Genomic DNA, 27,862 nt, shown 5'->3' with positions numbered 1-27,862 from the left:
TGCCCGGTGGATATTTATTCGCACTGTGTTACTTCTCCTTATTTCCTTATCTAACCAGGTTATCTCCTCGTCTTTCCTTCTTTTTGGGCTGCAATTTCCAAAAATTATAGACATAAATTTCCACTGGTGTCTGTTGTTTGTCTGTCCTCTCTTAATCTCGCGAACGGAGTTAGATAGATAAAAATCAAGACAAGATATCGAAAGCTTAGGGACAAGAGGCCCTTTATTATTTTTTGTTATGTATTTCGTAAATTGGTAATTGTTTAAAAATCTAATTACTTTTATTACTAATCTAAACTAAAAAATATGATTAATAAATTCACGTCAAAAAGAAGTAAAAAGATTAAACCATAGTAAACCTAGTGAGGGTTGCCTTGTTTGTATTTGGCGTAAAATAACTTTACACAAATTATTATTACATTATATTAATTAAGTAATTCGGATAGATCAAGCATACAAAGACTGTACAAATGATGCATTTATTTTATGTACAATGAGAACTGTTACACAGCTGTACAATATACACTATTCACACTATTTACGAAACACTATGATTGTTTATAATTTACAAAATATTAGAACTGATTCACGTTTCGACTGCATGGCAGCATTATATTCTATTATACAAAGTTTTTTCAGCGAAGAAACTATTCACCAGCCATATTTAGTTTGCGCTCTGTGAAAAAAGTCTTCGGGTTCTCCCTCTCTTAATAACCAATACGTTTCCATCTTTCCTTTACCCTATTCAAATACATAAATTTCAAATGATATCAAGGTCTAAACTACAAAATTATGCTTTATACAAACAAGAGATGGTCCAAAAACACTTACTTTAACGTCGATCTCTCCTCTTGGAACAACTACAAAACTGCCAAAGCGATCTAAAAGATGCTTTGTTGATGAACTAATATGAATTTTCAATGCTAAAAACAATTTTTTATGTAATTAACCTTTATGTTATAAGGTCATTTAAAAGTAGAATTAATAAAACTTACGTTCTCCAGTCGATTCCATTCTTGAGGCTGTATTGACAGTATCACCAAAAAGACAGTATCTTGGCATTTTCTGTCCAACTACTCCGGCACAACAAGATCCTATAATTTATAAGAATTTTATTTAATTTATAAAACCTTTACGAAATTATTAAAAATGATTTGCATTCCATTATACCTGTATGGATGCCGATTCGAAGCATTAATTTTTCTTCTGGTCTGTGTCGAATATGAAAATTTTCCATGGCATGGAGAAGAGTTAATGCAAGACGTGAGATTTCATAAGCATGGTTGATTCCATTTCTATCTGGAAGGCCTGAAACCACCATATACGCATCACCTATCGTTTCCACCTAAAATATAAAACCATACTTTGTTGTTATTGAAGTACAAAGGGGTCTTTATAAAAGTAAAAATTGTAAGTGATCGTAATTAAAGTACTATATCCCTATTCAACGCTGTCTAAAGAAATATTTAGCAGTCCAAATGCGACCAAATCAAGTTTGGTGACATTTCAGTACACTCTGAAGACATTTCCATAAAAAAAAAGGAAATTAGTATCAAAATTCGCCATTTTGGCGCGGCAAACAAGCATTTTATTTGTACAAGATTCATGCTATAAAACAGGGAATACTACTCAATTTAGTCCCCATTCTAAAGATGTAAAACCTGATGGCGATGGATTTTGAGTTCAATTAACTCTGTGATGCTTCTCACATATAATGTAATAGTATTTAAAGCTTTCAAATTCTCAAATGTCTCGAAAAAGCACACTATTTAAAGTGTCCCTACAAATAAAACTATTTTTTTTTTTTTTTTGTTGCTTGCAATGCCAGAAAGTGCTATAGTGGTGAGTTTTGGTACTAAATTTTTTAATGACAATTCCTTCCTTATATCCTGAAACGCCGCCATACTAGATTTGATAGTATTTGGACTGCTAAATATCTCTCTGGACAGCATTGAATAAAAGTTCTTTAATCACAATCACATGTACAATTAAACCTCAATTTAACGCCTCTATTTCTTCACATCTGAAACTGGCGCTAAGTCGAGCATGGCCGAAAAATTTAAAATACTGTATAGCAAATTCGAACAGTCATAATTGCTACAGTAATGACATCTTTACAGTAGTCAGGTTTGAAAATTACGTGATTTAGTTTAATAATGCCTTTATTACAGAGTTACCAGGTAGCCTACTTGGGGATAAACTCCGGGACAAAATGAGTTCTTTAATTTTATAGATGTGTGTTTTTACTCTGTCAGTGACAGAAATACATTTAAAATATGGAAAAAGAAAAAGAAACTTCATCTCTATTCTGTAGGAACGGTTTTAGAATAAAATCCTCCTGTCGCTAGATGGCAATAGGAAAAATTCGGGACAATCCCGGAAAACCGGAATATCTGACAATCTTCTTATTTACAATTACAATTGTGAAACGCAAAATCGTATATTTAATTGTTAACAGATTTGGCCTTTGACACTTGGGGGGTTTAAAGTTTTATTTAATATTTATGGAAAAAAGAACCATTATGGAAACGGGTTACAGAACGTTATAAAGAGGTTTAACTGTACATTTATCTATATTCTGAGTAAACTGATGCTATTTTTAAATAACTTATTATTCAATAAAGGTAAAACAATTCTACATTATTTTAAGTTTTAAAAAACTACGTTTTAAATATAAAATCTAAAGGTTTCTAGAACATTGCTTTGTGAACAGTAATTATTTTAAAAGCTGACTTACCTTATAAACATCAAAATCACTAACAATGGAATCGAAACAAGTATATAGATCATTTAAGAAATCCACTACCTATAAAATACAATAAAAATATCTTCAATTTCTAAAGATAATATTCTATAAATAACAAATTATAAATAAAATATTACAGTAATTGATGAATCTCCTTTAAAGCGACATTTAGTCTAATTATTGAATTTAAAAAAAAAATCGATAATGTCATTACATTTTAAAATATGAAAGTTATTCGAACAATTTTTGAAGCATTAAAACTCTCTTTTAATAAAACTCTCTTTTATGCCATTTATTAACAAATTATTTATTGTTTAATATTTACAAGTTGACATAAAGAAATAAAACAAATATGTACAAACACGCCATTCTAAATGAATTTTTTAACGTTTTCTCACTGAAAATTGGATTGTTTACTTGTTCGAATCAACAAGCGAGCTCTCTGTATGTTTATCTTTGTTGTAATTAACAGTAAAACTTTGTTTTCTTAAATTCTCTTCTATCTTCACAATTGATATGAATTATATCGATGTAATGGTTAGTGAAGCATTTAGAATTTCGTGCACCTAGGTCCATAATATGCAAGAGTCTCCCCAAATTAATAGTTTCAATAATTGCATTTTTTACATGTTTTTAAACAACGAAAGACATTGCTACTGAAAACACGTCATTAGTGCTACCACTATAAAGTTATGAAGAGTCACAACTTCGATTTCCATGACCGAATTTACTCGTGTCAACTAAAACGTTTTACTTCAAAAACTATGTTGCAATGAAATTTTACATATAAATATACACAAAATACTCGTTTTTACGATCAAATTCATTCTCGTAAAACAGTCGTAAAGCAATTTAAAATGCAGCCTAAAGAAAAGATCTGTCGACTTATTAATAACAGTGCATTATTTTTAAGCTTTTGAACAAAAATTCAAATTATGTTTCCAATTTATTCACAAAGTAATGTTAACGTCTCAGCAGAAACCCTATACTTTAGTACACGCTTCACTCCGCTTAAGGAAACTTAGTGTGGTAACCGTCGACCTTTTCTCAAGTTCGAAGCGTAAAATGAACTAAACAATATCGATTTTCTCTTCCGCTTACCTGCCAGAATTCATATTATTAAGCTTCAAACTATATGCAAATTTATTTGATTTTTGTATATCTAATATCAGTATTTTTTAGATTATATTTTCAGGAAGTTTCAGGTTAACAGTCTTCTATCTACAAACCATATGGATTGATGCTAACGACAATCTATTGTATTTAATTTATGGATCTTAAAATAAGATATTTGATTATTTTAGTTGTTCTGTTCATGTTGGAAGTCGTCCTAGGGACAGAGTTGGACCTAGACAAGTTGTGGTACTACATTGTAGCATATAACAGGCTCCTCCCCTGCGCCAAATAATGAGACATGTAAAAGTATGAAGCCTAAGCTATAGATTTATAACGCGAGACCCTGAGCTTCAGCCTATTTATTATATGCAAATCCAGCCCTATCTACGGATCAAGCTATTGCAAAAAAAGGCAAATTAAAATAAGTTTTGATTAGTTGGATCAATATTATATCTGGGTTGGAAAAATGTATGCATAAATAACAGAAAACATAATTATTATTTTAATATTTTAATATATTAATATTATTTCTCTCTGTATTTTGCATGCAAGATACATAAAATTGAATATTTATATATTTTTTCCTTTACGAACTGTTCCTAGTATATAAAAAAATAAATAAAAATTCGCAAATTAATTTGGAGACCTCTCAGTAGTGGAGTTTTAAGCAACCGCTTAACAGTGGCATAACTATGACCAGTTTTGGAGTGACCCGAATTACAGAGTGTAAACCTTGTACCAGTGTGGATATAGCCATTAATGCTGTGGATGAAGAGTAAACTCTCGGATATTGTATTGTATAACTGCGCTTTTCTTGTAATTATTGAATTATTTTCTTATTTTATTTATTTGAAAAGGTAAGGAGGCCTGTTCCCCTTACTAATTGGCAGCAGTGTAACTCCCTTGTTACATGCTGCCAGTTAACATGCCTAATTTACGTTTATAACAGAAAAAAGATGTCATACCTGCATTGGTGTACTAACTGAGCACATTGATGTAAATCCAACAATATCGCTGAAGTAAATGGTAACGCTATCAAACATCTCTGGTTCTACAGCTTTTCCTTGTTTCAATTGCTCTGCTACAGACCTAATAATAAAGATTGTAATTAATTATTAAATTTTATTTAATTATTATTATTTTATTTAATAGAATTTATAAAATAGTTTTTATTCTTTAATATAAACTGAACAGTTTTACAGTAATCTTGTAGTTGTTAAATGAATTTATTCGCTATTATTCTTTAATTCAGTTACCATTTAAATATAATTAAAATATATAATATTTTTACACATCATTATAAATTATAATGGTCAGTATATTATAGATTTTTATTATTATATTATATAGTATTATTATAATATATTATAAATCTACTTTCATCCTATTTTTCTCTCATTCGGTACTGCAAATTAGCACTCATGAATGATTAGTTTATTTACCAATTACCAGCCTTTCATTATCTCCGTAGCGTCATTCTGGCACCATATAAAGCTGGAATTTGGAAAATTAACTTTTACATTTATTTATTACAATATAATTGCCTATATGAAGTATAGCAATTAGATGTAATGTCTGTCAGAAAAGATCATTTCTAATTTAAAAACTGAGTAGTTTGACTTCCTTGGGATCTGAATCATATATGAAATCTTGAAGTAAATATATTTGTGTAGGATTCCACACAATCCAGAGTGTAAATTTAAGAAATTACACGTGTAATATGTATTGAAATAATTCACTTAAGCTAGTTATAAATTTAGAAAACAGTTTTTATTCGTTGAAAATGAAACTGAATAGTAGTAGTGTTAATCCTGTAATTTTTAAATAAATTTATTCGCTATTATTCTTTAATCCACATATCATTCAAATATAATTAAATTGTACACATTATAAATTATAATGGTCAGTATGGTATAGATTTTTATTATATTACATAGTATTATTATAACTGAATTCATTTCGAAGAAAAGTGGGGGAAAAAATGAATATAAAAATCTATGAACGAGTTGCTTAACTTTCCCGGCAAAATTTGATGGCGCCAGAGTAAAATCGTCATTAAGTCTGATCCAACTGGAGATACACATAGCTCCCTGTATTTCCCCATCCCTCGACCTTTAATCACCAAGATTTAATAGTATCGATCCCATTAATAAACAAAGTCCCTGCAAAATTTCAGACATTTTTGACAAAAAGCAGAAGAATTATTAAGCTTCAAAGAGGGTGAACAAAATCGTTCCCCCACACGAACATCCATACATAGAGAAAAGAAAATTCGGATACTTTTTTGCATTTCTCGATGTTTCAAGGTGTCCTGAGTCCAATAATGTAAGAATCTTGGTGGGCCATTTTTTGAACGATTACCATACTTTCTCTCTGTTATATATAACAACCGGAATAGTAATACAGACATAAATGCTAGAGCACTTTTAACCAGTGATATTGCAGAAAAGACGACACATGTGTGCAAGCATGCACGCTTTATTAATTGACTGTTTTAAAAAAATTTCAACCAAGTATTTAAGAATGGAGAAATGTTTTTTAATAAATTTTGGTCACTCGCAACTTTTATCATAAAACTTATCGCGTTGTAAATTGCAATTTCCTTTTAATAACTAAATTATTATTGCTCTATGGCTTAAATATTTCATTTCGATTTTACTTTTGACCATGGAAAAATCCACGAGTGAAAATATTCTTTCTGTATAAATTGCAGTTCCTGGCAAAGAAAGAACTAATTTTATCAAATTATTAATGATCCTTTTCATTAATAATGTGTATCGTCATCACACACTAATGGAGGCGGAGTAATGGAATATATTTTTGTGGCATACATTTGATCCTTTGATTTCATTAGAAGACACAGTGGTTTTCGGAGTTTATCTCAACAATATTACTGATTAAGGATATTCAGCAATGCTACGATGAAAGTGGATACTTTCAGAACGATAATTTAACCAAGTAATCAACATAAATGCATCAAAAAATAATTTGAAGAACACGAAAATGTCGAGCATATTCGCTAGCCAAGCCAATCTCTGGATCTAAAATTTTACGTATAAATGGAAAGCCATGTTCTTCAGAATAAAATCTGCATAAGTCCTCAGAAATTGAAGATAATATAACTTCTGAAATGGGCAATATTCCTCGCAGCATTTATGAATACCACATAACATAGAAGCAATATTTGAAGCCGTAATGATGCAGCCTGCTATTAGATCATGGTCTTAATAAAGTGACTATTCAAAGTAAAATAGTAAACTAAGTAATGTACAATTAAGGCTAAATAAGGCTAAGTAAATTAAAATATATTAGAATTGAATCGAAATGATTACGTAAACTTTTTTAACACCAATTCTTTCGAGAATGAATCGATCTACTTTTTACTTTTAATCAATTAATTATTTATTTACTTTGGAAGAACTTGATATAACAATTCTTCTGATTTTCTCTTTTCTTCCAGGAACGCTGCAGTTCTTTGTTCCACTAAATGTTCTAAATTTCCAGCATATTGTTCCATGCGAGATAATAAATTATCCATTATATTAACTTCTCCGTGTTGACCTCTAGAAAAGAATTTATTAAAATTTCATATCTCTTTTTCTATGGGGAAAAATGTGTGATATATAACTTACCTATTTATAATTCTCATATCTTGTTTAATTTGCCCAAAGTCTGGTCTATTATCTGGATCATTAGCCCAACATTTTTGCATTAAATCTTGAAGTTCTTTAATACACGTACCTTTGCTAACAATCGGACGAAAAGGGGGATCATCAGAACTTCTGACAAGAGCAATGATATCTACGTAGATACGAAATTACATGTTCAATATATCATTTGACTTCTACAAAAAGATATGAAAGAATATTTTTATAATATTTCTCACCTGAAATATCCATATTTTCGATATGAGGATAGAAAGGTTCTTCTCTGAGTACAATTTCTTGTAATATTATTCCGAAACTATAAACATCGCCTTTTTGTGTGCCTTCCGGAGGACAATGATTTAGACGAAGAAGTTCTGGAGCCTTCCATAAATATTCTGAAAAATTTTAAGTATGTAAATTATTTAAAAATTCTAAATTTATGAAAGTGAAAATTACATTACACGAGTGGCATACATTTTCCATTATAATTATAGGAAATATCTTATTTATCAATGATTAATCATTAGATAATTGGCTATTACATAGTTAATTTTCAGTAACGTAATATCAATTTATGGCATTGAGCCCGAGGGAATAAATTTCGATTTACGACGGCTCTCTTAACGTATTTAGGAATCAAAGAGGAATAAAATATCTTACTTTTTTGATCGCCAATTTCAATTGCAATGTATGTTTCATCGTGTCGAAAAGAAGGTAATCCAAAATCTGTGAGTTTCAGAACAAAATGACTATCTACAAGACAGTTAGACGAACGAAGACGACCATGAGAACCAATTTCGCCTCCATGAAGATAACACATACCCTATAAAAAATTCTATTTTTGATTATACAATTATTTTTAGTTTATTTAATTATATTTTATAAATAATTATAAGTTCAAATTAACACATATATACAAATTACTAGTGGATTCACTAGTAAGACACTGTAATTTTAATACTGAATACTTCAATAAAATCACTTTTATTACTGCTTCAAAATATATTAATTAAAAATTCTATTATAGTAAATCTTTAAAAAATATGTTTAAGTGTAGTTTGGTTTATTTGTTTATGACAAAGCGACATGTGGGCGATCTGCCGAGGGGATGCCATCCTTCAGGTATTTCTATGGGGGACTGGCCCCTATTTAGGTTTTACTAACGTGAATAAAACCCGGAAAACTCCACGTGACCAGCTCATTGGTGAGACTCGAACCCACGACCAGTGTTCAGTGTTTTATCCACTGTTTGACATAAATATGTTCAGTAATCTGATTTTAATTATACAAAATTTGCATTTGATAATATAATTATTATTAAATACTGCTGAGAAATTTTAAAATAATTTATTTAATTACTTAAACACCTTTCGGCAACTATTTTTAATTATTGTTTTGCAACTTATAAATATCAGATTACAGGCATTTCAATGGTTATATAACTGAAAATAGAACGAATGATTAATTAATTCTAATATAATTATAATCAATGATTAAATCATTAAATAATTAATTATTTAAAAATTGATAAAGAATATTGCCTTCAAATTGTGTAGATAAATGCTGCTTAGTTCAAAAAGAACATTTAAATAAGCGAGTTTAATGTATATTATATAATATCTTAATAAATATTTTTATAATGTCGAATAAAGAATATTTTTCAACAGACTCACACGATATTAGTAGATGTAATTTTTAAAATTTTCTTCAAAATCCTTTCATTGTCAATGTCCTAGTAGAACTGCAAAAGAAACAAACTTAACACATTGTAAGAAAATAATAATAATAATAAATAAATAAATAATGAATAATTTATTAAAATTTCTAATGATATTTTTAAATAATATTTGTACATTAATCATATGTAACCATACAAAGTTACAGCTTATAATTTGAATTTATAATATAAAAAGTCATGCATAAATGTGACAATTTTCATTACAAATATAAATTTAACAATTGAAATTTATTGGATTGATTCTTATTGGAGTTAATTTAACTACTGGAATTTAAGTTTATTTAGCAAACTTTGTTAAAAGATAATAATAGAAAAGATGGTATAAGAGTTCTTAAAATAGAAAATGTGTGACAAGTGAATGTAAAATTAGAAAATGAACATTTTGTCTAAGCAAAACAGTAAAAGTTATATAAAAATAATTAACTTTTATATAAAAAATAATTAAATTCATTCTATATTATTTTATATGACGTTACTCGATTAAATTACTTTCGTAATTAACTTTAAATTGTGCTTCCGAAAATACGTCACATTAATGGTAAAAAAAATTAAATTTTTAACTATAAAACTATAATTTTAATACTTTATACTCATTATAAAATTTATTTAATCAAAAAATACAATAAAACATTATATAATAATTACTAAAACATGTAAAATTACATTAAACATAACATAAATTAATCGTCTATTAAATTCAGTTCTCGTACATGTTTACTTGATATTTATAATACAAATTTGATGTATAAATTAAATAAATTATAAAGTTAAAGCAGCATGAAAATAATAATTATTAAATTATTTCTATTATACAACTGACGACCACCTCCAAACAACGGCTACTTTTTATGTTCTTATCAAAGGCCGTTGTTTACAGGTTTGATTGTATTATATAATAAAATTTAATTAATTTTAAATATAGACTTATTATTTTTATATATAATTGCTGTTATAATGTTCTTTTTGAACTAATTATACAATTAATAAATGTGATTATTAGAATTTAATACAATTTTTATTAAATCTATACTTAATAATTTTTTTATTAATAAAAACTATAAAATTCTTATTATATTTAATTATTTAAAATATAAATTACAGAAATGTATTTAAAAGTACTGTTAAATTGAAGCAGTGGTAAAAGTGATGTCATAAAAATCAATCAATAGTATAACAGAAGGGTGATTAATTAGACTTTACCTTTACAATGTCATTAATAAGGGAGTAACGAAACATCCAATCTAGATCAAGCGATTCGTTATACAGTACATCCTACAATAAAACAATTTTATTTAAAATAATATTTAAATTATAGATAATTCGAAATTCTTGTATGTTAAATTTACCTGTAAGCTACCTTTTGGACAATATTCTGTAAGGATGGCCATGTTAGGTGGGTCAATACACGCACCAATAAAGCGAGCAATATTCTGATGTTGAGCTTCACGCATCTTAAATTAAATTTATTTATTTATTTTTAAATGTGTAACGTAAATAAATAAAGTAAAAAATTATATAAATTTATATTAAAATTATTATAAAATAACTTACTATTTTTAATTCCATCAATACACAACGTGTAAGTTCCATTCTTTTCTGCCTGGATGAACGTTTAACGGCTACTGTGTTGCCCTGAAATATTATTTTATAATAATATTTTAGGAATCACACAGGAATCATGTTGATCTTTGTTTATTCTGTTACAGATAAAGCATGAAAGTGAATAACGAGGAATGGATTAACGGTATTTTGATGGTATAGGCAGTAGTTCTCGATGTTTCTCGTGTCGCGGACCCCTAAAACCCCTACACCACGATGGACCGCGGACCACCAGTTGAGAAACGCGGGTGTAGACTCGCAGTCTTCGTAACGTTGAAAAGTTTAACAGGCTGCATCCAGACTGTCCATCAATCGCATACAGCAGTCTGGATGTTAAACTCTTCAGTAATTTCAAGCTGAGACCCCACCATGAAAATAATTTAAATCCATTCCTCCTTGCCTAATGTCATGATTTACTTATAAAAGAATAAAGAAAAATCAACATAACTCCTGCGGCGGGACACTTATGTATATTCTGGTCCTTTCTACTCTATTTAGAATTAAATTTTATCGATTATTTCCACAAGGATTTGTATACGTAAACACAAGTTAACTTAATCTATAAATTAACATCCCTATTTGGAATCTTACCCTCATTTGATTTAATTATCTTCAAATGACCATCTTGGATTGTTTTAAATCATCAATTTGGTTAAATCAAGCTAACATTAATGTGAAAAAAGTAAATTCTAAATTAATAAAATTCATTTTTACTTTCTCGGCTGTTATATATAACAGAGGAAAAGTATGGCAATCGGTCAAAAATTATCTTAAATTTTTACATCCTTAGACTTAGGAAACCTTGAAACGTCGAGAAATGCAAAAAAAAAATTTGGGGTTTTTTTCTGTATGTAGGGATGTTAGTGTGTGTGGGGGACACGATTTTGTTTACCGTGTTTGAAACTTAATAACAGTGATTATTGTCAGAAATTTCTGAAATTTTGCAAGGAGGTTTATATATTAGGGGAATTTATGCTGTTAAATTATGGTGCTTATAGGTCGAGGGAGTGAGAAGATAGAAGGGGTCACATTTCATACCTCGAGTGAGATCGGACCTAACGAATACTTTACTCGTGATTAGCATTTACAATTTGTAGACCTCATTTCTACCTCAAAATTAAGTTTTTATGATATTTTATAATAATTAAAAATAAAAATTTTTTAAATAAAATATAACAGATGGTGTCACGCACGCAGTTGCTGGATTATTTAAATTAATAATTTAAATAAATTCATTCAAAATTATGTTTAATAAAAGATCAAACAATTCTGTTGTTGTCATAGTATAATTAAATTTAATGGGGAAAAAGCACGCATTTAAATGTAATAAATAAAAAAACTGGCCAGTTTTCATTTATTGTTTTTTTATTAATCCAGTTTCTTATATTATAAGAATTTAAATTGTTTTCTAGAGAAACATGTGCTATATTTTAAGACAATTTCCAGTGTGATTTCTATAGTTTTGTTAGAAAATAACGTAAAGTCTCACGAGAAATTTATAAAACAATTCACAAAGTTACCGATTTAAGATTATAGACTAAATAAATATTAAAAAGAATATATATAATTAGATGAAACTTTGTATATTGGCAACTTTTGATTATAGATACTGGTATCTATAATCAAAAGTTGTCAATATGCCAAATGTATAATGATTTGAATGTCATTATCCTTCATCAATCTCAATAATTAAAGTTTTCCGCATACGGAAACAAATTTTAATTAATGACAGTCAAGCAAATAACGTTATGAAATTTACATTAATAAAATTTTGTTACTAACAGTCAATTAAGTTCACATATATTTAGTTAATATGCTAACGTCCTGTCAAACCGGTTAATTATTATTCTCTTGTTTCTGTTCATTCGAGTTCATGTTACCTATTTTATAACAGTTATAATTTTCTGAAAACAAGAGTGTGTAGATAAAAAGTCTGCACAAAATCGAATTTCTTTGATTATCCAGGAATACAAAATTGACAAAATTTAATTTTTCTGTCTCTAAACTACTGAGTCAGATCCTCAGTCCTCAGACTTTTCTGGTTTCAGCAAAATGTCATAATCGTTTCATATGATGCCTGAGAAACATTTGTAACGTTGTTTCTTCGCTGACATAACAAATTCCGTATTCCTCTAGCATGAAAACTGCATTTTTTGCATAATGCGCAGCAGCCAGGTCTGGCCAGAAGATATGCAGGCCACGTATGTCTGCTGACTAGATCCTGCAGCTGAACATTACATAAAAGATGCAGTTTCCTAGGGATGAGTGGTGTTTCTTAGGGATGAGCAGTTTTTTCTTAATACACTCCTTTATGTACTATACACTTCTTTGTTGGTGCAGAGGCAAAGGGGTGCTATGGATGCTTCGTTTGGACTGATTCGCTCCCCAAGCCAACACTTTAGGGAAATTTTGCATAGTGTTTAAATTTAACCTGTGGATCAACCTCATCCAGTACGTGTTGTTCCTAGCCAGTCATTTCCATAAAATACGTCTCATCGTCCGTAACAACGTGCAGCACAGTTCATGTTGCAGTTTCAGCTGACTTTTTGTATACGAGTATGTTGGAGATGACTCTTATTTTCATGACAATATTTTGTTTGACTAAAATGTTTTTAACGTAGCGATGAGATATGAAATTTGAAATTTCTTCCAAGTTTTCTTAGCGATTGTCCAACTTATCCGATCGCCTTTCTTTCCAAAGACACCCTTTCACTATCTATCATTTCAATTCTGTTTCGCCCACTACCTGGACATCTAGCAAGTCTTACCATTTTTGAGTCTTTCTATGATGCTGTTAAATGTTCTTCTTGCTATCTCCATATCCATAAATTGATTAACCCTGAAGCCGTATCCTTTTTCCTCATTACGTTTGTAAAATACGTCAAATACAATTCTTCTTTGCTCTTCATTAAGCTGTTCTGCTTTATTTATTAATAAATTTGGAATATTGTTGTCACGATAACGTGAATTTATACCTACGAAGTCCGAGAAACAATCTACGCTAAGACATTCTCAAATTTATTTTTAAAAAAATACCAAATATGCCTGTCAAAATTGTGCAAACTTTTAGTTTACACGTCTATAAATTATTGTTCGAAACTTTCAAAAGTATATTAATTTACTGTTGAAAAACTTTATTCTATTGAGTAATTTTCTAGTTTTTACGTTATTTCCAAATTAAAAAGAAAAAATTAATAGGAAAACACCCAACAGATGTATAAAGTAAATACAAAATTTCAGTTGTAGCACTTTTAATTTCCAAGACAAACAGACTGACAAAGTGAATTTAATCTTTTTTCCCCCTTCTTTTCTTTTCAAACATTAAAGATAAATTAAATTATTTTTAAAAATCTATATCCTTTATTTAACGTAGTTTACAGTTGGTTTTCGTACTAAACTGATAATGAACTACTTGAATATATTTTCTATAACAATGAAGGGGAATAACAATTTTAATCACTGCTAAAGACTTTAATTTACTAATATTAATATAAATTCGATTTGAAATTAATGATTTAAAATTGTAAACGGATATCAAAATCATCAGAATGAGGCAGGCAGGAAGGCAATCTTTTGCCAAGTTTTAATAGAGAAACTTTATTCATTATATTATATTCAATAATAATAATACAATATAGGCTTAATTTTAATTATTACTTTCTCGGTCTGTTATATATAACAGAGGGAAAGTGTGCTGATCGATCGAAAAATGACTCAACAAGATTCTTACATTATTGGACTCAGGACACCTTGAAACGTCGAAAAATGCAAAAAATTTCGGGTTTTTTTTTCTGTATGTATTGATGTTAGTGTATGTGGGGCATGATCTTGTTTACCCTGTTTGAAGCTTAATAATTCATGTGCTTTCTGTCGAAAATTTCTGAAATTTTGCAGGGAGGTTTGTGTATTAGGAAGATTGACGTTATTAAATTTTAGTGGTTAAAGGTTGAAGAGGTGGGAAGATAAACGGGGTCGTGTGTATTTCCAGTAGAGTCAGAGTTAATGACGATTTTACTCGTTTTTAGCATTTACAATTTTTTATAAACCCATCCCTAATCTCAAAATTAAGCTTTTTGCCATTTTATAATAATTAAAAATATAAAAGGATTTTTAATAAAATATAACAGTTGGTGTCACAAGCAGTTTTAAATGTTGCCGGGAATGTTGAGCAACTCGTTGCTGGATTTTTTAGCGTAGAGGCTAATAGAGCTAGTCTCATCAAATCAAAGGAAACAAACAAATAATTATCAATATAATTTATCTTCTAGTAAAATCATTAATGTCCAATTTTTTCCTAGTAAAATTTGTGTAAAATCCTTGACTTATTTGCTATAAAACCCTATAATTTTCGCAGTACGCCTATAGCATATTTCACTTTTAACTATATATAGCAAAACGGTTTAAATTAAAGGCCTACTCATTTTGACGAAGAATGTATAACGCCTTCTTTCAAATAACACTCTCCTTCTGCCAAGAAATTACATCATTGATATAACGATAAAGGTTTCTCTTGTACCATATATTATAGTAAAATATTAAAGTATGAGGTATAAAATTAAACCGAATATCCTCTTAGCGGTCTACATTACTAACGTTCATTATTAAACTAAACTATTACTCTTAATTCTCATTTTTACTCATATTTATCAATAAATATTAGAAACAAAATTAATTTAACTTCTAGATCAAGGCAAACATTAGAGGAAATAAAAGGATGAAATAAAGCAATGTAACACATGATCGATTTTGCCTCCCGGAATGGCATTTTACACGAAATTGAGCCCTATTTATATGATAGACACGTGAAGAAACTCCCGAAAACTCCACGTGATCGGGTTGGTGGAATATTATTTCAAAATCATTCAAATTAGTGGTTGAGTGAGGTAAGAACCCGCTAGCAACTACTAGAGTAGTTGATTGCGAGTTCTCACCCCACTCAGCCACTGCTTCAAACAAAGCTCAAGACTACCTTAGTGTTCGCTCCGAAAATTATGTGAAAATATACAATATGATCTTTAAAAAAGACTTCTTCTATTTAAAAATTGAAAAAAAATGTATACTTATTTAAATTGATTAAAATTTTCTTGCAGAATTTTGAGTTTCGAAAGAAATAATAATAAATAAATTAAACTAAAGTTTCTATACAAAATACTGATAAAACTATTAAACACGAGATATTTAAATTACTATACAATTATAATTACTAAATATAATATCTTTATTAAAAATATATAGATAAACGAACAATTAAATTTTCTTACTTTATAAACAGCAGTCAAAACATATTGTTGTGGAAGTTCACATGCTTGTCCGTAAGTTTCTAGATAAGTATTCTATAAATAAAAGAATATTAATAATATTTATTAGTTAATTCATTATATAATAATAATATAAACACACACAGAGAGAGAGAGAGAGAGGAGAGACATATACATAGACATACATAGAGACACGTTCACAGAAAAACACAAATATTATTCATAAATAAAAGAAGAAAAATAAATTTCACGTGAATATTTTCGAATTTTTTTTACGAATATTCACAGTAGCATCATTTTATGAGAAAATTAATTTTTTTCAGAAAATATTAAACTTATCACTAAAATATAAATTGATGATAGTATGAAATATCACTTGTAAAATGTAGAAAACTCAGTGATTATTTATGTTAAACACTTTTTCTACCTCAATTAATCTTTCTTAATTTTTAACTGTAGGCTCGTCGCTAATCAATTTATTAAAGTCATGCCACAATATTTCTCTTAGTAATATAATTTTCTACGCTTTCTAAATAGCAACAAATCTTGTTTTAACACATTCTCCTTGGGAAAGAATTCTAGAGAAATGCCTTTAAAGTAAAAAATAATTACATTATCGATCATTTCTGTAGCCAATTTTTTCTCTGTTCTGAATTCATTCTCTTTTCTATTTAATTAATTTATTTACTCTATTAATTTTAATCTTTCAACACGTCTTTAAGGCATTATTAATCGACAACTTTCTATTTATTTGTTTTAAATTTTTCTTATTCTAATCCTTAAACGTAATTTTCTGTACATCTCAATTAATTTCATGTTATTGAAAACATTAATTAAGTTATTAGTATTAAATTTCATGCGAACACAATTACTTCACTGCATTGTTCTGTTTCAAGTAAATTAACTTGAACACTTACAAAAGATTTTGTTTAGAAGGAAGGACATTGCAGGTAACATTTAATAACCAATTTGAAAAATATATCTAATATTGTTTACAAGTTTTTATTTTGATAATTCTCGTAAGAGAAGTTTAAGATTTGAAGTTTAGAGTTTAAGGTCGAAGAAAGCATAGGATAGATTTTGATGAAAGGAAATTTACATAACAAGAAAGTCTTTGGAAAATTTAATAATGTCCTTCAAGGCAAGTTGCCGTATATGAATAAAACCAAACCACAAGAATGAAAGTTACAAAAAATACGTGGCCCACCAGTGGCCAAGCGGTTCCATTCTCTGAACACTGGGTAGTTCGGGCTGGCACATGTTTTCCGGGTTTTCTCCACTGAATAGGGGCCAATTACCCTTAAAAGACCACCCGAAAGGGATTCTCTCGCGCCGCGCGTAACATCCATCCTAACAAACGTAACCTACTATTAATACTAGCCAATGAAATTACACATTCCACGGGGCGAATATAGCCAGAGAAGCTAATGCCCAACTTGCTACAAACTACAAAAAAATGTAATTCGAAATTCTTATAATTTCAATAGAAAATTTAACAAAACAACAACAATTAACGAAAAATTTTTTGACAGTGTTTCGATATCGGCTTATTCAGCCCCATGGAGAGACAAGGGTAAATAAAACTTCCGAGGCCCCCCCCTATTTGCTCTATTCCAACGATCTAAACAGATCCGACCTGCAAATCATTTTATTTGGAAAGATTTTCCATATTTCCTCCTCCAAATATCACAGTGATGTGTTCTTGAAAAGAAACAAATTTACTTAAAAAAAAAAGACTCTCGGACTCTATAATGGTTCCGTCCCCGTTGCCACAGCAACGTCTTCCTCCCTCTTCTCGTCAGTGCTGTACACATTACACAAACAGACATTTGTTTGCACATATTTGATCACCATTGATTTTATAGCGTGTCAAATTTCTATTTGACAGTATTTTGAACGTCAGAGTATTGATTTGTGGGGATTTTAATCGGATCCCGAGAGGCACCGGCTGATCATCCCTGTTATATGTTGCCTTATCCCATCATCCCGCTCCCAAATTGGGAGGTTTAAATCCCGAAACTTTCGTATGCACGGTAGAACTATAGAAAATAGTAAGTTATCTTTCGTTACGCGTATACAGTAAAACCTCTAAACAACGGACACTAACGAGAATAAAAAATGACTACTGTTTGCAGTTGGTCGTTACTGAAGAGTCGACTGTATTACAAAATATACAAAACTAACAACAGAATTTAGCACGGAGTAGCAACAGTAGCTTAATTACCTTCCCGAAAGCATTATGTAAGCTAATCACTGTTACTTATACACTTAGAACTTGCCTTAAAAGCTAAAAAAAGTATATACATTTTTCTTTAATTGCTGTTAATTTAAATTAATATGTCGGCATCAACTGTATCGCATGTCCACTATTCATTTATATGAATGGTAACTCAATAATGAAAACACTATAAAAATAAACATGGATTACTTATAAAATGACAATTTAGTTTAATAATAAGATAATTCTATAAAGACAAATCTATAAGTCGTAACATTATAACTGCTACGTTACGAAGAATGTGACCATATTTAAAGCATTTTCCCATGTTCCGTAATGTACTGCCACCCCTGATTCGTGGCTCACTCAATTAGAAAAAATGATCTTCGTATAATGATAATTTTAATTGTTTTACTTTTACTTCTATCTAGAGCAGTGATGTAACCAGAGAGACACCAAGAGATAGGGCCCTTACTTTTGTAATTAAATAACTTTAAGAAAAAGATTTGAATGTAAAAGCGCACTTATATACGTATACTGTATATGTATATAATAAATATCTAATACATACAATAAATATCTGAGTTTAATCTTCATCCTCAGCGCTAACGTCTCATTCACAATGGTTCAGAGATGAATGTAAGTTTGCACGTTCGGGTCCTCAATATCATTCTAATTACACTACTGATCTATAGTTTTACTATACGAGTTAGTAATATATTTCAAATTATTAAAATTAGTTTCATTATAAATGAATAAATATAATTTTTTAGTTAATTAACTTCGTAACGTAATTAACAGAGATCCGAGATCGAATCCACGTAAGCAATTCCCAGAAATTTTACTGGGATATAGGTCCCGATTATTTTACAGTACGTTGGAAGAGCCGACGAGAGGGTGGTTTATAGCTTTATGAAGCCCAGGTAAATTTGAATTAGGGGCCCCATGTACAGTGTCGACTTCAGACATTTTTCTTGAAGGGAATTTTTCGAGGGAAGTATTTTCTTATAAAAGATTAGTTTGGGGCTTCTGTTGGTGGGAGCCTCACAGGATAACGCGCCATTGGGTAAAATCCCCGGACTCGAAATTCACAAGGGACACGGACCTATATTTTAACTAACCGAAGAAGGACGGTCCTGAAAATTAGGGTGAGAAGAAGGATAATAAATGCTCCAATTTTAAACAAATATTATATTTAGGTGCACGGGGTCCATTTAAATTCTTCTCCCGGGGCCGGCGACGTCTCTCGACGCCGCTGCAGCGCCCAGTAATTCACCAACTGGCTGCCCTCACGATGGATATTGAAAAAAAGGCTTTTTTTAGTGCCCATAGGAAGAAAAATAAATAAAAAAATAACATAAATTTTGATAATTTTTCTTATATCATTTCAAGAAGAATGTATTTTTAGAGTAGGCAAATGTCACATCCATTCATTAAAGCAAACTTGTTTGTTCTTATAATCAATTTTCTAAAAATTTGCAGTAAATATTTGTTTAATAATTTCCTGCAATTCACACTCATTCGCCTTTCTTTTATTTGTAAAGGAAGATTGAAATGAAAGAAGTTATTTAAAACTTATACCCATAATGACAAATATCGAACGTGATAGGATGAGTTACTCATCTAACTACGGAATTTAAAACTGTTTTAATAATTAAGCGTTTAATAAAAATAATTTATATCCTACCATTCGAGCTAATCTAAAATAATGGCCCTCTATTGCAGTCAAATCCATTGAGAGAAGCAATTTGAGAGAACTGTCATAATAAATCTTATACAACAAACAGATAGGTTATTGGTAACGAAATGGTCTACACGTGTTTTTCAGATTATTAAAAAGAAAAAATTTATAGTCTATAACATAACAGAAAAACCGATTTACATGAATACTTTCACATATATTTTTATACAATATTATTATTAGTTTTAAAAGCTTTCAAGAGAAAGCTTTCATCTGTTAGCTGTTCTAGGGTCTCTCACGACCCGAAATCGCTACAGTTTCGATTTCAGATTTCTGTATCGATTTCAGGTTCTGAGAGGCCCTAGAACAGCTTGAAACTTGCGAGGCCCCTTTATATAAGTTTATATAACGCATGGCCTATTTTACACGATATTGTACAAGGTCTAGTCTTGAATTTTGAGTACTAGACCAAGACCAAAAGCATACATCCGAGGCCCTAAATAAGAGCTTAGGTTTCCTATGCTAAAAATTACAAATTTTAATTATGTAGTCTCGTGAATTAATAAAATTTGGGCCTACTATATTGCTTCAGCATGCATTTTTAAAAAAAATTATATTAAAATCTACATGAAACATTTGTTAATGTATATCTATAGATTAGTATTATTAAATTTCGTTTGATTGATTTATGTTTAAGTAAGTATGAAATTTCCATATTAAAAAATGAAATTGAAAGCAGTACAAGAACCCAAGTTGTTTAGCATTGATTAATTGCAAACGGGTGTAAGAAATTTTCATACATACATCATTAACTTTGGGCACCCAGCAAACCCACCCTCTCTCCATCTTTGAAGACATCTATATGAAATAAAATAAAATAAATAACCATAAAAATAATAAAAAAATAAAAAATAAAACGATACAGTAAAATTAGGTCAGAGAATTAAATAATAATAATAATGTAAACGTTTATATGTAAATTTTATGTAAATGTTGAATTTAATGATATAGTGATTGCATTTAACTAAAGAAAGGAGGAAATTAAAGTAATAATAATTATCTTCATTGCAACACACACAGAGAAATAATTAAATACGCATAAAAATTTATCATTGAAGCAAATTAATTATAAATGTAGTAAGATATTGAATAAATGAATCTAAAAAATCATTAAATTTTTATTAATATAATAAAGATGAAAAGATATTAAAACTGTAATTCATAAGGAATGTTGTTAAGGGCCTCCGCTTAACTATTCCTTCCTCTTTCTCCTCCTTCTTCTCCCCCGGGCTTTCTCTTAACTATTCCATCTTTCTCTTCCCCACCTTCCCAGTGTTTCCTCTTAACTTACTTAACTGTTAATTTTCTTTAGTAAGTAATGATATAGTTTTATAGACTTAACTTAAACTTAATTGGCCATGTTAATTTACTTACAGCACTGGTTAAAGATAATCGACTCATCATCCAACTACTTCGACAATTTTTTGTAAATGTAAGTTCTTCCCATCGTATTCTCCACGACATATTAGCTAGAGCCGCTTCAAGTTTTAATTTTCTAGAAATTATAAATTCATTTTAAGAAAAGTTTATTCGGTTACATTTCTATACAGAAAATTCTACTTTACCTGTAAATAATTATACCAACGATAATGAATATCAGGAGAAAAACCACAACGGCTGCCATAATGATTTCCGAATAAGAAAATTCTGTTTAAGTAGACATTATTAAATCTTTTAGGAAAGTTAAGAGGTCAAAAACTGTTCTAAAAATTTACTTTTGACTAAACATTTTGGATCTTTTCCATCGAAACCACATTCTGGTCTATCAATAGGTGGTTTCCCTCCTGGCCAATGTATCTGAGCTTCTTCATAATATTCCTTAGTAGAACCGTAAAATTCTAAAACGACCTGTAAAATAATTGATTTAAACACATTTTAAACCTATTTACTTCTCTAAAATACAAGATTTATCACATAAATTACCTTAAAATCACCAGTTTTGGTGTTAGTTTGATCTAATAAAGCGTAATCTGCTATACGATCCCCTTCATCATTAATTGTAATGTTTCCTGACATACCGTGTATACCTGAATTAAAATTAAATTATTAAGCATAAGAATGACTTTTTAAAATATAATTACTCCTAAATCAAACCTTTAGCAAGCTTTTTTATTATTGAAATTAATGTTTCAGGGACTAAAACTTGAGAATCGTTTCTATGACTTTCACTTCGATTAATTGCTTGACATAATAACCAGACAGCATCGTGAAAGCTGGACGTAAAGTAATTTACCTGAATAATAATAATAATAATAAATTAGATAATACGAAAGGAATACGTGATATTTTGATTAAGTTTCCTTACGTCTTTCTCATCATAAGTATAATTATAATATTTTAAAGCTCTTCGTTTAACTTCATTCGAAAAATCTGAATATTGTTGAGAAAGTGGTTGATTCAAGCTAACTATCATCAATGCTTCGTATGCTTTCTTAATTTTTAATTTTGTTTGATAATCTTCTACAGAAATAAAGAAAATGCTTCAATTATAAAGTTAAATTAATAATATAATTCAGATCTATGAACGCTTACAAATCTTAGGGCAAAACATGATTAATATCAACTAATAAACCAATTGGGTTACTCGAATCACGACCCTTAAGCAGATCTGCTTCTATTTATATTATCTCCATGTATAATTATAATAAATAAGAGTAAGCTGAAAAATCCTAAAATCAGTCTTCCAGGTAATACAGGGCTTTATAAAGAATTAGATGATCCCTTTCATCGCTAGTTACTCAGTGTATAGACTAATAAAATAAATTTATCCTTATAAAATGCCTTCTCTATATAATTCTATATAACAAAGGCGTTATAGAGACATAATAAAGGCATGTAGCAAAGTAAAGAAAAGGAGAGAATTCTCCTCCTAGCCAATCCATGTCGATACTCTTGTTTAAAGTTACATCAATGTAATTCAATGTTTTATATAATGTAAAAATTAAAAAAAACAACAAATGATTATTTTCAGCTTATAGAATGACTTTCAAGTCGTGTTTATAATACAAATTCAATCAATATCTAAACATAAACAGAGAGTTCCATGGATACGGAAGTTTACAGTCACGAAAGCAAGATAAATAAATTAAACTATATAAAATTTATGTAATTACACATACCATTTCCTCCAGCCCAGGAAACATTTCCATAAGCTTCACTCTGAATCAATTCAGGACAGATGAATGCATATTCACCACTTTCAGTCATTCCTAATTCTTGAGCAATGAGTAGCATCTGTCTAACTTCTCTTTCACCCCCTAAGATCACTACCACTATAAAGAAATATAAAAATAAATTTAAATTTTGTCTTAATTAATATAAAGTAAGCTTCATAAACTTTTGAATTTAGTTAATAATGTATATTTAAACCTACTTTTATGCATAACAAAAGAGTTTTTGAGAGTTGACATATGTTTCTAAAGAACTCAAAAAATCGATATTATAATTAGTTTCCATTCAAATAACATTAAAATTTTATTTTTGTATATACCTAAGGGTTTTGTATACAATTTTATAGACTTTATCACTGCACATTCATGTGTCTACAGAAGCTTAAATATTTACAACTATAATTAGTGTACAGAAGTTTAAGGTAAAGTTATAATTAATTTTTTCATTCGTTTAAGCTTCTTTAACACCATATTGTGTTGTAGAATACGAAGAAGAGAACAGATTGTATCTTGTCAACTACAGACACGTTTATAGATAGATTCGAAGGTCACGAAGCTATGTATAAACTAAGCAATACTTATCCTGTCAAACTTTATCAATTCCGTCAAACCACTTCTAATTTTTCGGGTAATTATTTTGTGTAAATGCTCATATATTAAATAAGCTTGTTACTTTGTTTATGTAGATATTTTAACGGACAATAAGTACAGTTCCATTCGAAGATTTCCCTCGAGATATGGAAATGTATTCACACCCAAAGGGTGTGGTTCATAACAATCAAACAGAGCATTCAACTTCTTAATCTTCTGACAAATTCCTATCTTTCAAGTCATTTAATACGTTATTCATAAAATATTTTAGTTAACTTAATTGAAAAATAATTAATTTCTTTCATAAAATTATACTGAAGATCACACACTGGCTTTTATATAGGTCTAACCTTTGATATATATCAGAATACTAAGGAAAGAATTTAAAATTTAATATCAAATCCTTGTAGTTAGACTTCCCCTCTTAGCAAATAGATTGTGTAAGGAGCCAACATCACTGTAAAAATATATATTTATATATAAACTTCCCTTATAACCAACAGTTTTATTTGACTTAACGTTAAAGGATAAAGTTACTTTATTAGTTTCTATATCCAAAACTTAATTTTATCTTTTTAAAAAGTCAACTTCAGCATGAACAAAATTGAATACTGCTTGCATAGTAAACATAATATTTTTAAAGTATTTTTTAAAGCAAAACTTTCTCAAAGTAAGATATAAATTCTACTCTATAATAATTCTAGAGAATTTACATAAAATCATTTAATTTCGTCCGTTAGTTTCTAGTTTATTTCTGTTTTTTTTTCGATGTTTAGATGAAATCAAATTGTCAAATTTCAAGTATGTTGATAGAGTAAACTTACTTTCCAAGGATATATACTTTAATGCCAAGTACACTCTTAGAAAAGAAGCGCTTCCAGGAGTGATTTTGGCATCAATACTACCAACAGAGTGATTAATTATCACCAGTTAAAGAACTCCACCTGATTCATGATATTTACAAAGAATTCAACTCGTGATTTTTATCGTTAATTCCTTATAAATCATAAAATATTTACGATGTAAAATATCTACAATGTTATCGACTATTTTATCCATTTTGTCTGCGAATGAACTATCAAATTAAGAAGAAAAATTGCCCAAATATTTAATAAAAAATTATATTTTTCTTCGTATCTAAAGAGGTGTATACTGAATATAAACACACCATAAAACTGGGGTCAACAGCAAGAAGTTTAACTACAAGAGTCATAAAAACTATTCAGAATGTAATATATTTTAAATCATTAAGAGGTCAAAATAAAAAAATAGCACCACTTCAAGAACCTTGACCTAAGTCATTCAATAAAAAATCAACTATGCCTTGCTTTTATTATGAGATGGATAATTAAAGGCTTATTCAAAGTCGACTTGTATAATAGAAATTAACTTACAAAATAAAAAAAAATAATAATAAATAAATAAGTCACTTATTTAAAGGTAAAAATAATTAATTCTTTTAGTTAAATGTTGTATTTAAAATGATTTTTTTTACACTGGAGTGAATTAAAAATTTAATTTTTCTTATAGATTTTTATAATATTTAAGAAAATTTTGATTTTTTAAGATAATTTTCCGTGCCATATTCGCTTTTAATTCGAATTTTTAGTTGTTTATTTGGCACATCACACTTCAGATTAGTAGACAGAATTAATTAATCAGCTGTTTCTAAGTATAAATTTATTAAGTAAGCTCCATTATTTTTATATATATATATATATATATATATAAAGAGAACATGCATTTATTCTAAATACGATTAATCTAAAGGAATGAGAAGAGAATGGTTATTTATAGTTTGTCTGGAAAGCTTTTTAAAGCTCACAATACAATCTTGTTAAATAATCTTGAAAAAGTACAGATGTAAAATATAACAGTTTCAAAATTCATAAAAGGTAAGGTTAGAATTTCTTTTAAAGAATTAATTTGCACACGTATGACCTCGCCCAAACCTAAACTCCCACTTATTATCATCATAAATTGGTGTCAAGTCTATGAGTGGGAATTCTATAATAACGTTTCATATGTTTAATGGTAAATGAGGAGAAAAAAATTTGATATATTCATCTTTAAACGGAGCATATTATATTCTGGATTATAATAAAAATAAACTTGAAATGAAATTTATATTTAATAGGTTACATACTCGTTGTGTAGTTATTCAATGTAATGTAATATGATTGTCAGTAGGAAATACATCGTTATAAGTCGCTAGTTTTTGCTGCTAGTTTGCATGAGAAAAACGTATATTAGTTTATCCCCTTTCATAAAAAATGTGCGTGATAAAAATGCAAGGTTAAACACGAACGAAAACAACATCTGTTCGTCACCATGCTGCGATGTTTGATACACTAAAAAGTTAGATAATTGGTTTAAAAATTCACCTTACCTCTAGAACAAATCTTTATCTTTATCATCAAGCCTTTCAGATCTGTCAAAACTGTTCTGTTTTGTGTCCTTTCGTAAGCTTCCTCGCAAGTAACTTTCATTTTATACTTTTCTGCAAAGCCTTTTATCTGGGTTTTTAGGGAATCGTAGTAAACATCACCTTTCCTATAAATCAATCCGAATTTCATCCATTTGAAGTGGGTTAGAAATTCTAAAATAGCTCTAGCTTTATCATCCAACTCGTAGGATACTCTAATAAGTGTCTTAAATTCATTCCTTTTGCTTAGTATGTCCCCTAATCCGGTCAAAATTGGTATCTTCCTATACGAAGCGAATCGACCAACGATCTGTAGATCATCACTACAAGCTGGACCTATAAATGCAGTTATATTATACATCTTATCCATGTCTGTAGCTTTACCTATAGATTCGGTTTGAGAGCATCTGTGCTTGTAGTAACCAGGAACCAAATTTAAGTTGACATCAAACTGGTTTTTACACTCCTCAGCGGCTATATCAATAGCTGGACCAATATGTTGGATATCGAATCTATACCTGAATGATTCCGTCATCATTAACACACCCACATTGTATATCTTAGCATTGATAAGCGTAACGAAGGTCGCAAGAAGAAGTAACGTCCTACCAACCATCCTCGTGCGAACATCTATCGGCACTGAACCTCTGGCACAACTTATTCATACCGAGTTGGACTCTATTTTGGAGAAAGTAGCTGTCGTAAAATTAGAGCCAAGTCAACAGGTCACTCACATGCTGTCGTGTAGGCGACACTGTTGGCTGTATACCAATATAGCGACATCTAGGAGTATATAGTAAGTTATCATTCTCCTGTTACATTTACCTTCAGAAAACCCACCCATATCCTGAGTTATAATAGATAAATTGCAATCTATATTGTTGAGTACCTCTATAACCCGTTTATCAGCATTTTCCAAATAAACAGTGGATTGTCCTGCAAACATTTTATCCCACATGATAGCTTTTTAAGTTGAGTACTTTTCGGGATGAAGATTTATAATTAATTAATTTTTCTAAATAAAAAATGATATTAAAAAAAATTAAATAAATTGTTTAACTAGGAACAAAAATCACAGAAAGGAAATTAAATTTACTCTCATTTAATTCGTAAAAATAAATTGCAATTACACTTACTATTTTTAAACTGTAAACTTAATTCTAATTAGTGTTTATAAAACATAACCCCGTTGTAATTTCTTATTTAAAGAACCTTTTAATTGCGTTTGTAACGTAATTAAAGAGCCTTTTAAACTCATCTGTAACGCAATTAGAGCTTAAAACACTTATCTACCTGTTAATTAGTTTCATTATTTCTACTGTTTCTACTCGAATTAATTCGAACAAAGGGTGTTTATTGACTCCATAAGAGCACTATTTCTAGATATACTCCCAGTTTCGCCTCGTTAATAACGCCGTTATACGATATCACTAGGATATTTATTGTAACAGCAGCATCCACTGTACAAACCGGGCTGCCATTGCTAGTATTATTTAATACGTTTTTTTGACTAATTTATACCATTCTTGAATTAATTTATGATAAATGTATGAGTGAAATTTGATAATGAATACAAGAACGGGAAGTCATTTTTGTTGTAGCATCAGGGTGCT

At 29.3% G+C, this 27,862-nt stretch overlaps 1 protein-coding gene across 2 annotated transcripts; it reads right to left on the bottom strand.

Moving 5' to 3' along the window:
• Nucleotides 1-460: 460 nt before the first annotated feature.
• Nucleotides 461-27,211, bottom strand: LOC136985945 (atrial natriuretic peptide receptor 1-like). Of its 2 annotated transcripts, XM_067283362.1 has the most exons (23): nucleotides 26,214-27,211; nucleotides 23,183-23,335; nucleotides 22,369-22,523; nucleotides 22,158-22,296; nucleotides 21,987-22,090; nucleotides 21,779-21,911; nucleotides 21,629-21,710; nucleotides 21,438-21,558; nucleotides 20,808-20,861; nucleotides 16,108-16,179; nucleotides 10,799-10,879; nucleotides 10,594-10,698; nucleotides 10,448-10,519; nucleotides 8,170-8,332; nucleotides 7,749-7,904; nucleotides 7,495-7,663; nucleotides 7,273-7,425; nucleotides 4,828-4,951; nucleotides 2,738-2,806; nucleotides 1,171-1,345; nucleotides 996-1,094; nucleotides 832-923; nucleotides 461-741 (listed from the first exon to the last, which is right to left on the bottom strand). In XM_067283362.1, the coding sequence occupies exons 1-23, from the start codon at nucleotides 26,863-26,865 to the stop codon at nucleotides 652-654; spliced, it is 3,213 nt and encodes a 1,070-aa protein (XP_067139463.1). In that variant the 5' UTR covers nucleotides 26,866-27,211; the 3' UTR covers nucleotides 461-651. The 2 variants fall into 2 exon arrangements, with proteins under 2 accessions (XP_067139463.1, XP_067139464.1); XM_067283363.1 differs by lacking the exon at nucleotides 20,808-20,861.
• Between the last annotated feature and the right edge of the window lie 651 nt (nucleotides 27,212-27,862).

The sequence above is a fragment of the Centruroides vittatus genome, unplaced genomic scaffold (genome assembly GCF_030686945.1).
Source record: "Centruroides vittatus isolate TY-2023 unplaced genomic scaffold, ASM3068694v2 contig_983, whole genome shotgun sequence".
Classification (NCBI taxonomy): Eukaryota; Metazoa; Arthropoda; class Arachnida; order Scorpiones; family Buthidae; genus Centruroides; species Centruroides vittatus.
This window is presented reverse-complemented; position numbering and strand designations above follow the sequence as displayed.